At 35.5% G+C, this 16,967-nt stretch overlaps 1 protein-coding gene across 3 annotated transcripts in view; it reads right to left on the bottom strand.

Annotated features, from left to right (window-relative positions):
- LOC149534168 (uncharacterized) overlaps positions 1 to 16,248 on the bottom strand; it is a 119,690-nt gene extending 103,442 nt beyond the window's left edge. The window contains exons 1-3 of one of the 3 annotated variants that reach the window (XM_089805375.1): positions 16,076 to 16,248; positions 15,615 to 15,806; positions 15,464 to 15,548 (exon numbers count right to left, since the gene is read on the bottom strand). In XM_089805375.1, the coding sequence (XP_089661501.1) occupies positions 15,464 to 15,548; positions 15,615 to 15,799 (270 nt within the window). In that variant the 5' untranslated portion in view covers positions 15,800 to 15,806; positions 16,076 to 16,248. Of the gene's footprint in view, positions 1 to 15,463; positions 15,549 to 15,614; positions 15,807 to 15,935 lie in introns of all 3 variants that reach the window. The other 2 variants (XM_089805377.1, XM_089805376.1) reach the window with 2 other exon arrangements.
- Positions 16,249 to 16,967: the final 719 nt, after the last annotated feature.

The raw sequence follows: 16,967 nt of genomic DNA, 5'->3' as shown, positions 1-16,967 counted from the left end.
TGATTATGGAGTAGCCCACTGACAGAAGACAGCTGACTAGGCATAGGCAGGACCATAACCACTAAATGTGGGGGAGCAAGGATTGTAACTATTGGATTTCAGGTTAAAGAAATGTGAATAGATTATCAAAAAAAAGCTGGAATACCCTATCCCAGGTGAGCAACTACATATTTTTATCGAATCAATTGATTGGAGAATTGAGTTTTCTTAAGTAAGAAAGGAATCTCTAGCCCTACTCATATGATTGTTAGCCATTGTTTTATAGAAGATAACAAGCTGATAGAATTGTTGTAATAACCTTGAATTGATTTAACCCAATTCTGCTACAAATTTTGTTAAACGTGTTGGGTAAATATTTTGCAACCGACAGCCAGTCATGAAATGGGATGACCAGCCACAGAATGTGAGATAGAGTCTCTCCTACCATAAAGGGAGGGCTCCCCCTTCTCACCATTCCTTGGATCAACTCAAGGTAAACAAGAAATTGAGAGATTTGAAAGGGTATTAACAATATTCTTTCCTCTTAGCTTTCAAAAAAGAATCCAGTTACCTGCAGACTGAGTAATGGGCTAGATGAAACTTCGAACTACACTTCTATCTGAAGTTGTAAACAATGATACCAATAAACCAACACTAACTCAAAAGCTAGCTGAAAGCGTACCAGTTTGGCTCCAAGTCTGGTCTTAATCTATAATATAAGAATAACTATTACTATTGGATTCAAAGACTTCCTGAAGTAAAAGTATACTACTATTTTTGTGAATAAAGAAAGAGATACAAGCTACAGTCAAAGCTCCTAGTCTATATATCTCCACAACAGCTCTCAATCAAAGTTCCGCCTCCAATTGCTTCGTAACTCTTTATACTCTATTATCAAGAACGCAAAAACACATGAATCAAAGATAACAAATGCAAATCATAGTCAAAGCTTCCAACTTGCACGAGTCACAATTGCACTCAAATAAAGTTCAGCTTTAATTGTTTCTTTGTATTCACTTTTCTTTTGAAATAGTACTACACAATCAAAGTTATACTTGCACAATTTCTCCAGAGTTATCTTGCATACAATAAAAGATGATTTTTACAATGAGGGGGCACTCCTTTATATGGGCAAAGGATTTGAGAAAAAGGAGGAAAAGATAGGAGCAACTCAACCAACTTTGACCCAATCTAACTAACAAGAGAAATTATTGGATTGCATGTCATAAGGACATGCAAATCGTATTACATGTAATTACACAATTTCATGCAATACATCCTCTTCAATCTACAAGAGAAGAAAGAAGACGAAAGAGAAGTGAAACAATCCTAAGGATTATTCTTAATTGCCTTGAACTTGATGATGACATGACACACTATAGGAAGATCTAGGATTTCCATTATCATTGATATAGCTTCTATTCTGACTGTGTCAGCATATGTTGATCTTACAATTTTACAATTTGCCGCGTGAGAATCTTGTAGGTGCTTTGCTAAAGATTTGTACAAAGCAAACATATTCATTGTGCAAGAACCAAAATCTTCATAATCTAGATAAGCATTAACTCTAATTGTATATTCTAAAGTCACCTCGTCTATTGCAATCAATTTGTCATGCTCAGTAAGAACTTGACATCCCATTTGTTCCAAGCCACACATTACCTCAGTTTCAATTGACTGACAATCTTCTATAGTTGTTTGCAACTTTGTTACAAGCTTCCTTAGCGTCTCTTCCTTATAACCCATGAGTCCATGACACCTTAGAACATATCACAAGATGGGACAACATCACATGTAATCAACCTGTCCAAATCAGAATTGGCGATTTCATCCCAATCACACAGAATTTCCTTGAAGGTGTTCGCTTCCTCATTCAGAGATGCAATCAGTTAATGTAGCATCTCTTCAATACTTCTGATACGTTAAAGGATTTTGACAGCATCTGTGATGGCCTGAACTCCTTCAAAGACAACTTCTCCAAACCAAGTTTTTGCCGCTTTCACAATCTGCTTCTCTCAAGGCGTCTGAGATGTAGTGACTGCAAGTTGCAAAGATTGTTGTTAAATAACCTCATTTAGGCAAGCAACCTCCTGCTTGAGTTGATTCTTCTTCTCCCACAACTCGTGATTGCTCTTTGATACATTGGCAAGTGCAGCATGAGCATCTTGTAGACAACCTAACAATGATTGCTTACCAAGTTCAATTTTGGTGAACTTGTAATATGAAAGATTAAGTTCTTCAGCTGGTTTGTCCACCAGTGGTTCAGCAACCTCTACAAACTTAGTCTTATCGGAATCAACTACGATCCTTAAAACAATCTTATCTTTCAAAGATTTAGACTTGGTTTTCTTAATAGGAAGATTATCTAGGGGCAGCACAACCTTCCTTCTCTTCATAGTAATCTTGCTCAACCATGCAGGCAAACTAAAAAATTCATCTGCTAAATCAAGGACACTAGAAATCATTGACGTTGATCCTGATTGTATTTCGGTGGTCATTAAGCATACTTCAATTTGTACTTGTTAAGTTTCCCAAGTTTTCCAAATATATTGAAACTTATAATAGCACTAGTAGAATATTTTTTTTATGTGTCTTCCAAGTTTCCTTCTCAAAGCATATGTATATGGCTTAACAGGAAATCCTTCGTAGAGACATGTCTCTTTAACTCACATTAGTTATCAAAACATTAGCTTATTGGTATAATTAAGAAAATTATATATATATATATATATATATTTCAAATATCCAATATATGTATACATTAAAAGACTTAATTATATATCTCACATATAAATACATATATCTTTAGTGTGTTTTATCCGACTAAAACTACACTAACATTAACACTCCCTCTTAGTTAGGAAGGATAAACATTTGGGCAAATATTACAACATTGGAAATATTTAGGAATAAAACATTAAGAAAATCTTTGATCAGAAGATTTCCATTATATTATATCATATGTGTGTTGGCCTATCCGAATATCAACACATGACATTCACCAAATACACTCCAAATAATTATATTAGGTAAGATGAGTATTGGCCTATCAGAACATCAATCAAATGATATTCACCAAGTACTCAGAGTAATGGCCTATCAGAATATCAACTAAATGATATTCACCAAGTACTCAATGCGGTAATGGCCTATCAGAATATCAACTAAATAATATTCACCAAGTGCCTATCATATATATATACAAATAACTTATAGACAATCAATTAAATGACATCGAACACTTAATTGTTGATTTACAAGATAAAGTCTTTGATGATCTATTTCAACATTTACACAAAATGTATATCATGATTTGAGTTATTGTAAGATCGCTACCTGCCAATAACTTCTGCAAATACAAGTGATGATCATTCGAAAGTCGTCACTTTCTCATGATGTACACAGGGGGCAGCCCATACACATATGAAATCAAAAGTTCACATGAAGTCACCAGCATGAAACATATCAGAGAATGAGGTTTTCACCTCAAACTTATCTCTCATAGGCAAGAATTTATTACAAGGGAGTGTAAGAAACTCACTTTGAGTTAAAATATCCTTGTAACCTCCTGGCAGCAAGTTGTATCATGCTTCCCTAGTTCAACAAGTATCCTAATAGCATAAGACCTTTCGGCCTACATATATGAAACATTATCCCATGAATCTTGGTCCTTTAATTGCTATAGTTTTAGATCACTGGAGAATCCATTTCGAAATGGTCTACTCCCTCTGAATCAATACAAACAAGGTCATCAAAAGTTTGACTAAAGCAATTCATCTCCTTCAAGTAGGGATGGAACATCTCCTTCAAGTGGGAATGGAACATTATTTATTATTTCCCCAATAATGTAAAATTTCCACTCTTATATCATCGAACAATTTTGCATCACGTCAAATATGGCAAACTTATTTTTGTTCTTCTTTTGCTTCTTTGCAAAGAATCATCCCTTATCCTAGATCACTTTATTTGCACCGTCCTATAGACTATTGGAATCGCCAATAATCTCTTATTTCTTGATGTTACTCACGTTTGATATTGGATGACATCACCCATCAACTCTTATCAAGATTGTTTAACACATGAATTCAATTGTCACGACTCTTCATGAACCATAGCTTCATGACATCTTTATATATCTCTCATTGTTCAATATATTTAAGTCACTATATGTTTCTTCACATATTCAACATATTGCTTACTCACATAAGCATCTTCTTTAATTTTTCAATACCCCTCTCAACCTCATATGCATCCTTACACCAAATACATAAAGTCGTTGCCTCTCAAAAGAAAGCATGATTGTTCATAGATTCCTTCCATCTCTTTGAACTGATTTCCTCCTAGTAGAATTAACTCCCAGTATGAATCAAGACCCACCAAATAATTTGTAGTCTTCTGTCAACTGTATGTAAAGTCTCAAGCAACACAAGACAAACTCTTTGTTCTATACAAAAGAAACATAGAACAGTGAAATTGAGAGTTGAACTCCCTTTCTATCTTTAAATGCATGCCACAGATTACTTGCACTATCATAAAGGATCTGAAGAGTGGAATTGATAGTTATCAACAAATGAGTTCGTTTTGAATGCATCATTGAAAAGATCTTTTGGAATTTTGGCAAGTTAATTTGTATCTTCATCTTCCATTGTGATCAAAGATGACAATAGCAGAACAATTTGGGTGGGTTGATTCGTATCTTCATCTTCCATCCTGATCAAAGATGACAATAGCAGAACAATTGGTGTCAACAAGGTGTTTGAAAATTCCAAAAGATCTTTTCAATGTCACATTCAAAACGAGCTCATTTGTCAATAACTATCAATTTCACTCTCAAAACCTTTCTGGCACAGTAAATCATGACTATCACATTAGAGAGAAGTGTGATGCAGTCATTCTAACATCCAATTAGTTATTTCCAAACACTAACTTCGTATGCAGTATGCCAAATGGGTTGTGTCAGGGAGAAGTTTGATGGGACAAGTGTCTAAATCTATATTTCCATGTGTATGTAAGCATTTATGTGAGAGCATACAATCCACAGTATAGTGCAAATCTTTGTATGTTTAACTAGTGCCATGTAGACCTGTCTCCCTCTTGTTCATTTAAAAAAGAAATTGTACACTGCCTTTGAAACATTTACTGGAAAGAGTTGGTGACAAATAAGAGGATTCCTCTTCATCGCATCTTTATACATCTTAGAGTAAACATTGAAAGGCTTTAGATGAGATTTCATACGGGCAATAATAGAGAAAGAATTGTGCTCCTCATGATCAATAGAGATAGTTGTCGACTTCATAATGTTGCATATCTTAAATTTAAACATCAAAAATTGCTGCCTCTTTTCTTTTTTGGTTTGATGTTATATTATTCTTGAACTAGGCTCTGACACCATGTTAAGTTTCCCAGGTTTTCCAAATATGCTGAAACTTGTAATAGCACTTGTAGAATTTTTTTGTGTCTTCCAAGTTTCCTTCTCAAAGCATATGTGAATGGCTTAAGAGGATATCCTACATAGAGACATGTCTCTTTAACTCGCAATAGTTATCAAAACGTTAGCTCATTGGCATGATTAAGAGTTGTGTCACAAGGTTCACTGAATTTTCAGTTCCAAGTTTGAGATTTGGCGAACCTAAAAAATAAATAAAAATTCGCATAAATTTGTCATAGGTCGTAGGTCATCGTTTTTGCAATTGTAACTATAGTTCGCAGGTTGTCGTGTTTGTAATCGTGAGTGCAAGTTGCAGGTCGTGGGTTACAAATCTTTGCTTTCCTGCCACTTTCAGGGCATTAACCTCTGCTTTCAGCATCTCTTCAATGCCTTGCAACGAACGAAATTTGTGAAAACTTGGCTTTCATTCCTCTCCATCGAAAATGGCGTCTGAAGAAAAAAAATGGCATCCATTCCTCTTCGTCGGCAATTTGGGCATGATTATATTGTTTTTTAATGTTCAGCGATTATTTAATTTTAGGTTTTAGTTAATAGTTTTAAATTTTTATTATAGTATGTTTAATATTTTGAGAATATTTAAGTTTAGATTTAGTTAATAGTTATAATTTTTATAATTGAATGTTTTATTATTGTTATTAATTTTATATTATTTATTCAATATTAAAATATGTTAATATTATTTGATATTATATAATCATAAATATCATATATTTATTAATTAAACATGTCAATAATTATATTATTTTATCACTTATTAAAATATATAATAATAAAAATAGCATATACTTCTCAAATCTCATAGTTGTCAAACTCGAGCTCGAATTCGAACCTTGTGACTTAGATTATATATATATATATATATATATATATATATATATATATATATATATATATATATATATATATATATATATATATATATATATTTCAAATATCCAATAAATGTATACATTAAAAGACTTTATTATATATCTCACACACATATACAAATATCTTTAGTGCGTTTTATCCAACTAAAACTACACTAAAAATAATATTACTGATGTACCGAGAGGTGTCTGATGAGAAGATTCTATCATGAATGCTTCAAAACCAATTATTGAAGTATCAAGTTGGGAAACTTGACATTATGTAAATGCTTTGAGGAATGAAAGTTAGGCACATGAGAATACGTGTAAATGATGACTTTTGACCTTTAAAGAGCGACCTTTAGTCAAAATAAGGTTCTCTGGAGGTCATTACATGTAAAGCGATTTACATGTAATCATGATATGCAATTGGATTCGGAAGATGGAAATGAAGAATGAGATTGCATGTAAGTGCGGAGGGAGGATGAGATTACATGTAATCACATATCGAGAATGAGATGCAAAGTGCTATGACATGTAACGATGGATGTGGAACAAAATGATGCACTTGCATGAAAAGGTTAAAAGTGGAGTGAAGTGAAATGCACTTAAGTTCTTGGGAAAGAACTTGCAAATTCTTCCAAAAGAAGAAAAACGAGAAAGCAAGCACACAAACAACGACAACAAGCACAAAACAAACACATACCTTCTGTCTTAGACTCATATATGTCAACAAGCAAGTTTCTTTCAAGTGCAAATTCAAATTCGGAGTTTGGGGAAAATCCAAATATATTAAAATGAGAGTTCTCATCATATTTAAAGGCAAAATGCACTTTATACGGCATACCTTTGAACAAGTGTGCAACATCAAGCCAAATATGCAACAAAATAGCGAGATAAGGATGAATTAATGAGCAAGATTTAAAATGTCCACTTGCTTGGAGATCAAAGAGCCAAAATAGCAAGATTTATAGACTTGAAGACCAATTTTCCTCCAAATCCAAATTCTCAAAGTTCAAACAACTATTTGACTTCCTCCACACTTGCAAGTAATAGGTGATAAATGAACATTCAATGGTCAGTTTTGGCATGAGAATGCCAAAAATGTGCTTTCTTTTCCTCAATACATGAGACATTTTTGCAAAAAAAAAAAAGTTTAGACGTTTTTTACAAAAAATATGATCTTACAATGCTATGGAATGAGGCGTTTTTAATCTTAGAATGCAAAAACATGTTCATCAATGGCAAGGATATAGATTGAAACTTCAAAACAGTCATTCATTGCTTCATATCAGGATATTCCAAGATGGCCATATCCTAATGTTGCAAATAACTATGCAACCAATAACTAGAATGAGCTCCCTCCTCCCCCAGAGAGGCTTGCACTTGAAGCGCCACCAATTAATACAGCCACCACTTACTATGAAGCTGATCTTACTAATGACAATTAAGAAGACTCATCCTGAGGTAATTTTGCTCTCTATCATAAAGATAATCAAGCAGTTGGCGACTCTACTATTGGATACGTCCATGATGATGAAGAACATGAGATTGATTTCACACAAGCCTACGCGGTCATGACGCACTCGCAAACAAAGTTGGCTCAACAACAAGAAGAGGTTGTAAAGAAAATGGATATTCCTCAGATGCTTGTTACTATTGCAAAGAGAGGAACAACTCTGCCCAGTCTAACTATTGACCCAGCCAAAAATCAAGTAAGTGTTGATCATCCTACTCTTTCATCTAGTATTTCGAAGCCCAGTGTGCCTAATGCTAATGCTCAACCCCAGGCTGAGAGTTTAAATGCTTTCTTAGCTATTTCTTTCCCTCGGTTTTGAATTATGCTCGGATTAGAATTTTCTCTGCAGAGTCTTTGTGGGTTTTTCGAAAAAGTTTTCTAGGTTTCTATCAGAACTTTCTAGGTTCCCTGAAATTTGTACATTAGGGTTCATGCCCGAATTTTTATGTCCTACTTCAACACTACTTTCTTTTTGCCTCAGTCTATTTCATTACGTAATTTTTGTGTCAAATTTCTTTCATTTCAATATGTATTGCCATTTGGTCAACCATCTTTGACCTCAATTTTCATAATGGCATCTCCGATAAATATTCTTCTTGAGGGGAGTCACAAATTCAACGACAAAAACTACAATACCTAGAAGTAGTATATGCTAACGATCTTTGAATACAGATGTCTTGACAAAATTGTTTGGGCAAGACTAGTTACTCTAAAGATGTAGGCAAGGAGCAAGACCAATTTGATGAGCAAAATCGAAAGCTATTATGCTCATCAAACTTTCAATCACTAGTGATCTATTGTTGAAAGTTCATTTTGGCAAAACAACTACATAAATTTGGATGCACCTAAAAAGTTTCCATGAAACCTCTTATAAGAGTCATGCATTCTTCTTAAATAAAATGTTCTTCACAATCATGATGGATGAGTGGGTGTCTCTACAGGATCATCTCACTAAAATCAAGGATATTTGAGATTGGTTAGAAGCAACTAGATGGAAAATGAAAGACATGGTGGTGATCACCCTGAAAATTCTACCATCTTCAAGAGAGCACTTTGTTGAGACTCTCAACATTGCTTCAACACTAACATTGCTTCAACTAGTGTTGGCTTGACATTTTCTGATCTCTACACAATGCTTTTAGAGCAAGATCATTGGCAACAACAATTCAGTGGTGGGACCGGTTCATCTTCCAAAGAACATGTGTTCACTACTATGTAACCCTGGGACTCACACCTACCTCCCAAACCTAGAAGTACCCGTACCTGAGATGTCCCCGCAGTGGGTGCTTGCGCACCCAAGTACCCCCACCTCCGCTATTCTGCAACCATGCTTTCGCTGAATTGGTACTTGGATTTCTATTTGAATTTTGTTTTTTGAATGTTACCATGTTGAATGTTCAATTGTTCTAGTTCATATTGTAATTTAGATATGTTCAAGTATTTTAATTTGGTATGTTCTACTGAAACTACATGTCATAACAAGCATTTCAAGTTCTATATGTATACTATACAACACCCTTTCCTACACCGTCCTCCCCTTGCCACCGTCCCCTGGCCATCCCCCTACTGTCCCGAAAATGAGGCCCATTTTCTCCCCATCCCGGAGACTCGTCCCGGCGTCCCCCTGTCCCGACGTACCCAAGTACTGGGGTTACATTGGTTCACTACCAAATCCTTTGATAAGCTTAAAGCCAAATCGCAATCTTCTCCATCTTCTCAACAAAAATACTTTTCTCTGTCATCAAAAGGCTCAAAAAAGATCAATCAATGCAACCATTGCCAAAAAATGGTCACATGAAACTCTAGTGTTGTAAATGCTTGACTACAAATGCTAAGCAAAATGTTTCACAGCGTAGAGCAAATATAGCACAGCACACTGAGCAGAAAGAGTCTTTCTTTTACGCCTTCATGGCTAAAAGACTTGCAAACCATGTGAAATCTTTTGCATGGTATATTGATTCAAGTGCCTCACGCCACTTCAGTTATTGTCGGGATTGATTCACCAAGTTTCACTTGTTTTTAGATTCTATTAATTTTGAAGGGGAAGAGTACATTGTTGTCAAAAAGGGCAAGTACAAATTCAGTCTGAAGAGAGTAAATTGATTTCCTCGACATGTATTATGTTCCTGAAATAGAACTCAACCTTCTCTCAATCAAACAAATTATGAGACACTCTTGACAAGATGTGACCTCCAGTTTACATCAGTGCAATATCATTGAGTAGGAGATACAATCTACTACTATTGTGGGTCTTAAAAATCATGGATTATGCAATCTTATTGGCTCGAGTGATTCTTAGAAGCCAAGCGCTCCTTTGTTAGTACACTCTGGCATCAGTGATATAGGCACTTAAAAAATATGCACTCTCTCTTTCATCTTGTTTGAGAAGATCTTGTCATTGGACTGCCAAATAGCCAAACCCAAAATCTTAGAGTTTGCAAAGCTTGTCAAGCTAGGAAGTAGCATCAAACTCCATTTTTGGATGGCAACCGCTTGAGAGCTTCTAAGGTACTGCAACTAATCCATGCTAATATATATGGACCTATGGCTACTCCTATTACACGATTCAGGTATTTCTTACGTTTTCTTAATGACTTCAGTTGTAAACTGTGGGTGTATTTCCTTCATCAAAAATCATGTGTTTGTTTTGTTTCAAAAGTTCAAAGCATCTATAGAAAAAGAGTCTAGTCAACATATTGCTACTCTTTGAACTGACAATGGGAAAAATTTTATTCTTCTGCCATCTCCCATTTCTGAGACCATGGCATTAAGTGTCAATTAACAAAACCTTGTACCCCTCAGTAAAACGGTGTTAATGAGTAGAGAAACCACATGATTGTCGAAATTGCTTGGTCTATGATTGAACACAAGAGTGCTTCAAAGAAATCTTGGGTTGAGGCAGTCAACATTGTAGATCTTCTCAACCACTCTCCTATAGTGGTTGTAGACTCCAGAAGAGGCTTGTACTCGATCTTCTCAACCACTCTCCTATAGTGGTTGTAGACTCTAGAAGAGGCTTGGTCAGGGTGTAAGCCCAAAATCAGCCATCTCAAATTTTTTGGCTCCGTTGATTTTGTTTGGACCCCTAATGCTAAGTGCACCAACTTAGATGCCAAGAGCCAAAAGCTTTTACAAACTGGCTACAATGGTAATCATAAGGCATGTCATCCTATTGACACTAAGACAGATACTATCATCTTCAATCAAGATGTGATCTTTGATTAAAAACAAAGGCCATTTCAGCTCTCTTCTCTAATTCAAAATTCAAAGGATCAGCCTCTCAAGGCTTTTGACTTGGTTGTTTGTTTTCCAAGGTCCACCCGATGGGAGGGCTCCAATTGTTGATGTTCTTGCACCTACATCAATTCCTTCTCTTGCAAGATCACCCACACACGTAGCTTTACCTCTATAAGCATCACCTAGATCCAATGAACGCTAAGTGTTCCATGTATTCTCATAAGAGATGGATTCGTGTGAACCACTACTCATGAAATGGATCAATGAATTTGACTCAAAAACTACACACTAAAATCCTGATAGCAATATTATGATTTGACTTATTGTGGAAGATATCTCCTACTTATCAACTAATGAGCTTAAGGGGATTTCTAATGAATGATTCATAAGGCACAACACTTAGTGAAAGTTTTGCAAATGAAATTGCAAACAAAGTGGGTTTAACCATGGAGGGAACTTCGTAGTTAAGCGCGCTTGAGTTGGAGTAGTAGTGGGATGAGTCACCTCTGGGGAAGTCCCAATGCTTCACCTCTCTGAGGATCACCTAGATCCAATGAGTGCTAAGTGTTCCACTTATTCTCATGAGAAATGGGTTTGTGTGAACCACTACTCATGAAACATGGGTCAATGAGTTTGATTCAAAAACTACACGTTAAATCCTAATAGAAATATCACAATTTGACTTACTGTGGAAAATATCTCCCACTTATCAACAAGCTATTGGTTGGGTGCCAAATTGTGGGGAGGAGGTTACAAAGAGAGTGGAGGCTAATTTCTCATTGAATTCTCCTAACCCGCACTTGCCATTCAAAGGAATGTGACTTTAAGGATGAAAAGGATTTTCAAAATCGACAATCTTTGCTTCTGACATTGTATGGAGACCATTCTAGGGGAACATTACCTGAATAAAAACCTTCAACCTAGAACAAAATTTGGATAATTCCTTGGTCTTTTTTGAATGGGATTGACAATTGGGAAGCAAGGAATATACACTTTAGGTTATGAAAAAGTGTGTGCTACTGAATTGGGCCAGTGGAATGGTTTATATTTTGGGGAAATCAGAACCCAATGGTGGGATAGTAACCGAGAAAGGACCATGGAGGGCGGTGGAAGGTTCAAATCAAAGTTTTTAATAATTTTTGGTGTGGATCACCACCAAGATGAAGAAGAGGATTGAAAAGGAGCGGGTGGTTAGGAAGAGCTGCTGGTTTTTCTGCATTTGAGGGAGGCAGAGCAAGTAAACTAGGTTGAGGGGGTGAAGAGAGGCAAGAAGAAGACAGCTAGGGAGGTCAGTGGTGCAGAAGCACCTGAGGCAAGAATGGCCATCATAAGGCCATAAGAGGATCCATGAGTAATATTGGGTCTTCAAGGTCAAATGACCATTTGATGATGTATAAATGGCTCTTACAGCCATGCATAGTCATATTAAGTCATTTGTAATCAAATTGTCAAATGTCGCCATGATGGTCAAACAGGGCCTATTAGGTCGTGGAATGGCTCAAAGATAGATAGGAAGTTTGATAGATAATAAAATGTTTCATAAGGTCTCATTGGACCATATTGATGTAATAGGGATGATTAATTAGATTCATAATAAGAAAGAGTCAAAAAGTTGTCAAGTTGACAACATGATTTAAGTGATCAAACACAAGGCAGTTGCATGGGAAATTAGTAGGATCTTGTTGGTTGAAACAGATGAAGTCAAGTTTAAATATCATTATAAATGACCAAAAAGTCAGAGTGGTGGTCGATGTTAAATCCTGCATGTTCTCTAATTTTGTTCAGTTCTAACAGTCTGATTTCAGCCTCCATTCATGGTGAAAGACTTGACTTCTTGATCTATTATTCATTGGGATTGATGAATGTTTATGATTTAAAATTTTGCTTTTGTTTCAATGAAATCCACTAAGAATCGATAATGATATTATTGTTTGTGTGTAAATTGTGAGCCCCTTGGGTAAGGTTAACAGAGAAGATAGAACTAATAAAATGTAGAATCTTCATATTTTACGTGGATCCAAACCCCGTATTTGGTAGAATGGTGGGGATCATTATGTATTTTGTTCCTTAAGTCATGCAGGATATCATGCAGAAACTTGCACGTGAAATCTGATTAAAGAAGGGCCGGCACAACTGTCATAAACTGTGAAATGACAGTGTGCTATGTACTGCAGTGTGAGTTCATTCATTTAATGGAATGTCTGAAGGGTGTTGTTGGTTTAGAAAGGAGTATGGGTGAGTTCTAAGTATGTCCAAATGATTTGAAGGCAAGTGGCACTTTGATTGTGTTTAGTTTGTGACTGTCTCTGCAGATAGCAGTTGACTGTCACAGTTTGACTGCAAGTTGTTGTTGTGCTCTGTAATAGGGTTAATGCTGGGTTAGCTGAGTCAGTATCAAGGTTGCACGTGGATAGAAGATGGGTTCCATAGTGTGTAGATAGATTAAAGGGAAAGGCCTGTGCAAGGGTTCATTGAAGGGTTGTTCGAATGTGGAAAGGGGACAGTCACAGTCCTTTGGAAGATCATTTTGTGGAAGGAGCTTGGAGTTGTGGTCAAAGGTCTTGTGAGGGTACGAGTAATAGCAAGAGTATATTCAGAGAGAAAAGCCAAGAGTCATTGTAAGGTGTTGAGTTGAGTTTTCTGTCATAGGGAAAGGTGTTATCAGTCAAAAGGGTATGTGTTCAGTCATGGGAGAGTGTATACAATCAGGATTGGAGTCTATGATGTGTTGATCAGAGTTTGGTTGAGCTGATGGGAGTAGAATGTTTATGAAGAGTATGGAAATCGTTCAAGGAAGAGTAGAAGGTGCTAGTGTGTAGGAGGCCTAATGCTTATAGGCCTGACCATTTAGGTCATTTGAAGAAGCAAAGGGTTTGTCGACTGAGATTGTGATCAGAGAAGAATTTAATAATCAGATCCTACTGTTGAGAAGACATTGGAAAGCCTGAGACCTAAAGGTGATCAGCGATCAGAATTTAAATCTGTGAAAGGAGTTTGTCTTGTAAGACATTGATCTGTTGAATGTCAATGAAGGAAGAATGAAGAATTTTATGGAAAATGTGAATGGGCCAATGATGCTCTGCGTCAGCCAGACAGGATTGACAACAACAAGGAAGACGGGGAAAAGACAGATCAACATGAGGGGAATAATGTTTATCTCAGTCGGGAGCAAGAAGGCCATGAAGAAGGCTTGGATGGGATAGTCTAGCTCTAGGTTCTTGCAAGTAGATAGCTTTGTTTTTAAGTATTCTTCTGTTCAGATAGATGAAGCCCAATTTTGGCAGTATGCTAGGGATTAGCTGTGTATTGTGTAATGGATGTCCAAGGTTGTAAATACATTTTGGATGATGATATTGGTAGTGTATGTAAAGCTAACTATAAGCACAGATAAGGGACAGAGGTTTGTGAGGATTAGACTGCTATGACAGTTACGCAAACTTGAATAATGTCAATTTTAATGTACTGGTTTATCTTTTATTCTATATTAATACAAATACAAAAATTACCGATCAAAAGACAAAAAAAACATGAAGATACTTAAGACATAGCCATAGTTGCATATAAAACATCTAAAGAACCTGAAATCACTCTATTTTAGTGCCCTGTAATGAGCAATATGGTCCCCTAAATAAAGAATTATATAAAAATGAGAAGAACTAAAATGAAGAGGCAACCCGATGGAGCATGGAAACTATCAGGTGTTTTCCTCATAGAGTTAATTTCACCTTTTAATTTTCTATCAAATTTGTCGGGAGAATGCAAATGACTGTGTATATATCAGTAGCATTTTATGTCAATGTTTGTGTTTTATCTCAAGGTATGGACTGCAGAATCAAGCAGATATAAAAGGTAAAGGTATCTTTTAGGTCACTGCCAAGTAAAACACGAAATTGACATATGAGATCCCCCCAGTAGAACCCACAAGAAGTTTGTTTTCTAATTGACTATAATATTGTTCAAATTTGTATCTCATTAGGTTCATTAGGTTCATCAGGTTCTGACCTCTGACAAAGCTTATGATAAATCAAGCCTTGCCAAATATCTATTCAAATAGTATTTTGAAGAACGACGTAAGATGATTTTGTACAATAGAAATAATTATATGTATCTAAGTAGCATCTTGTATCTATCCATTTGGTTTTTAGCAAGTCTATAGGATACACTGTCAAGCAAATATTTAGTGAATATAATTACGAATGATAACCAATGGCCATGTTCAACATGTCATGCTGTATATTTTTCGAAAACATGCTTAAGTAAATTTATTTTACCAAGCTATAAAGAGGAAACAGAAACAGAAAACATTACAACGCATACAAAGACACCACGATTCGATTAAGCGAAAAAACAATCATAAAACCAATAAATAACACACAAACTACAACAAGAATATTCAAACAAATAGTGAAAGGTTACTAAATCACCGTTCACCTGTTGACGCAACAACTTTGATTGGGCTCTATCGCAGATACCATCAATTTCCTTGAGAATTCCCAAATCCATGGTAGACATGTACCTGCATGAATAATTACGCTATTTTTAAATTCCTCAGTAAAAGAAAGGAGCATGAAAAATGATTTACCTCGAAGAAAGATGAGCGTTGACAAGGGACGATGCAACTTTAAGGGCTTTCGATGATGCAGAACTCCATACAGCCTTTTGACCAACAATCTTGGACCACGCATTCCTCAAATTTCTTTGCGCTGCGGGCCTCCATAGTCTAGCGCTAGCAGGTGACTGCGCATTAGGACTTGGGCTTCCTTGCATCGTTAGCCTACAGACAAGAATCATATAGAGGGAAATGAATGAATGTCATAATTAGGAAGATAAATCAGTTACATTGATGTCTACAAATAATCAAATCGATAAATGGGCCTCAAAAGATACGGGAAACTGCAATAACCAATTAGGACTCCAACAACCAAAGATAAAACGTATATAGCCTCAGTCACTACGTTCGTTAAATTTCGGCCATGAAATTTGAAATTGGGCGAGCTTCGAAACTTGAAATGAAAATCTTTTAAATTTGCCAAAAATTCGTACTAGTCGAGGGCATATTTGTTTACAGCATAACTAGTCTTGCATCCTCTGACAGTCACTAAACATGTTTCAGACACACAACAAACCGAAACACGAACTTGTTTTACTCATCCGGAAACAGAAGAGAAGGCCGTTGCTCTTAACTTAGTATTTACTATTTCGATTTTAATTTCTAGGCTTTGCTTTGTTTCAAATACTATTTTTATACTTCGATTTAAAATTTAGGTTTTGCTTTTATGATTTTTTTTTAATAAAATTATAACTTTATATTTTATATTTATAAATATGGTGATCTCTTAATTACTTTTGTTTTTGTTTTTTTAGGTTGATAAGATTTATTTGTCTTTAATTTTATTAAGAAAATCGCTATTGTAGCATAGGACTTTTGTCCTTTATACAATTATTATAAGAAGGCATTTCATCTTATCATATATCTTTTAGAGAAGACATTGCTTCTTTTTAAACATAATTTATATTACATTCCTTACCTTTAAAAAGAGATTTTAAACCATCTAAATACATCATACATTCTTGATTACAAAATTTGAACCCTCTTTTCTTTTGGGTAGAAATGTAATACAAATTTACAATGCCTTTCATATTATTCTCACTACCCTATTTTTCAGGTATATACAAACCTTCATGCCCTCCATCCACAAATGATAAAGGAAAACAAAACACCTCCTTCACTTCTTGACTTATTAATACATAGTAGTCATCGTAATCCAAACTACCACCTAGTAGTTATATTGAAAATAAATGGTTTTAGCAATGACATCATCTACATAATACAACTCCTCGTATTTAATAAAGTTATTAACTAGAGTTTACTCATCAAAATGTCTTACACAAGATACACATAAATTGGACCAGCATTAATCAGCAAATATAGAAT

The sequence above is a fragment of the Cupressus sempervirens genome, chromosome 10 (genome assembly GCF_028749045.1).
Source record: "Cupressus sempervirens isolate cs-2001-9-10 chromosome 10, ASM2874904v1, whole genome shotgun sequence".
Classification (NCBI taxonomy): Eukaryota; Viridiplantae; Streptophyta; class Pinopsida; order Cupressales; family Cupressaceae; genus Cupressus; species Cupressus sempervirens.
Note: the sequence above shows the minus strand (reverse complement) of the source record. Positions and strands in the feature narration are given on the sequence as shown.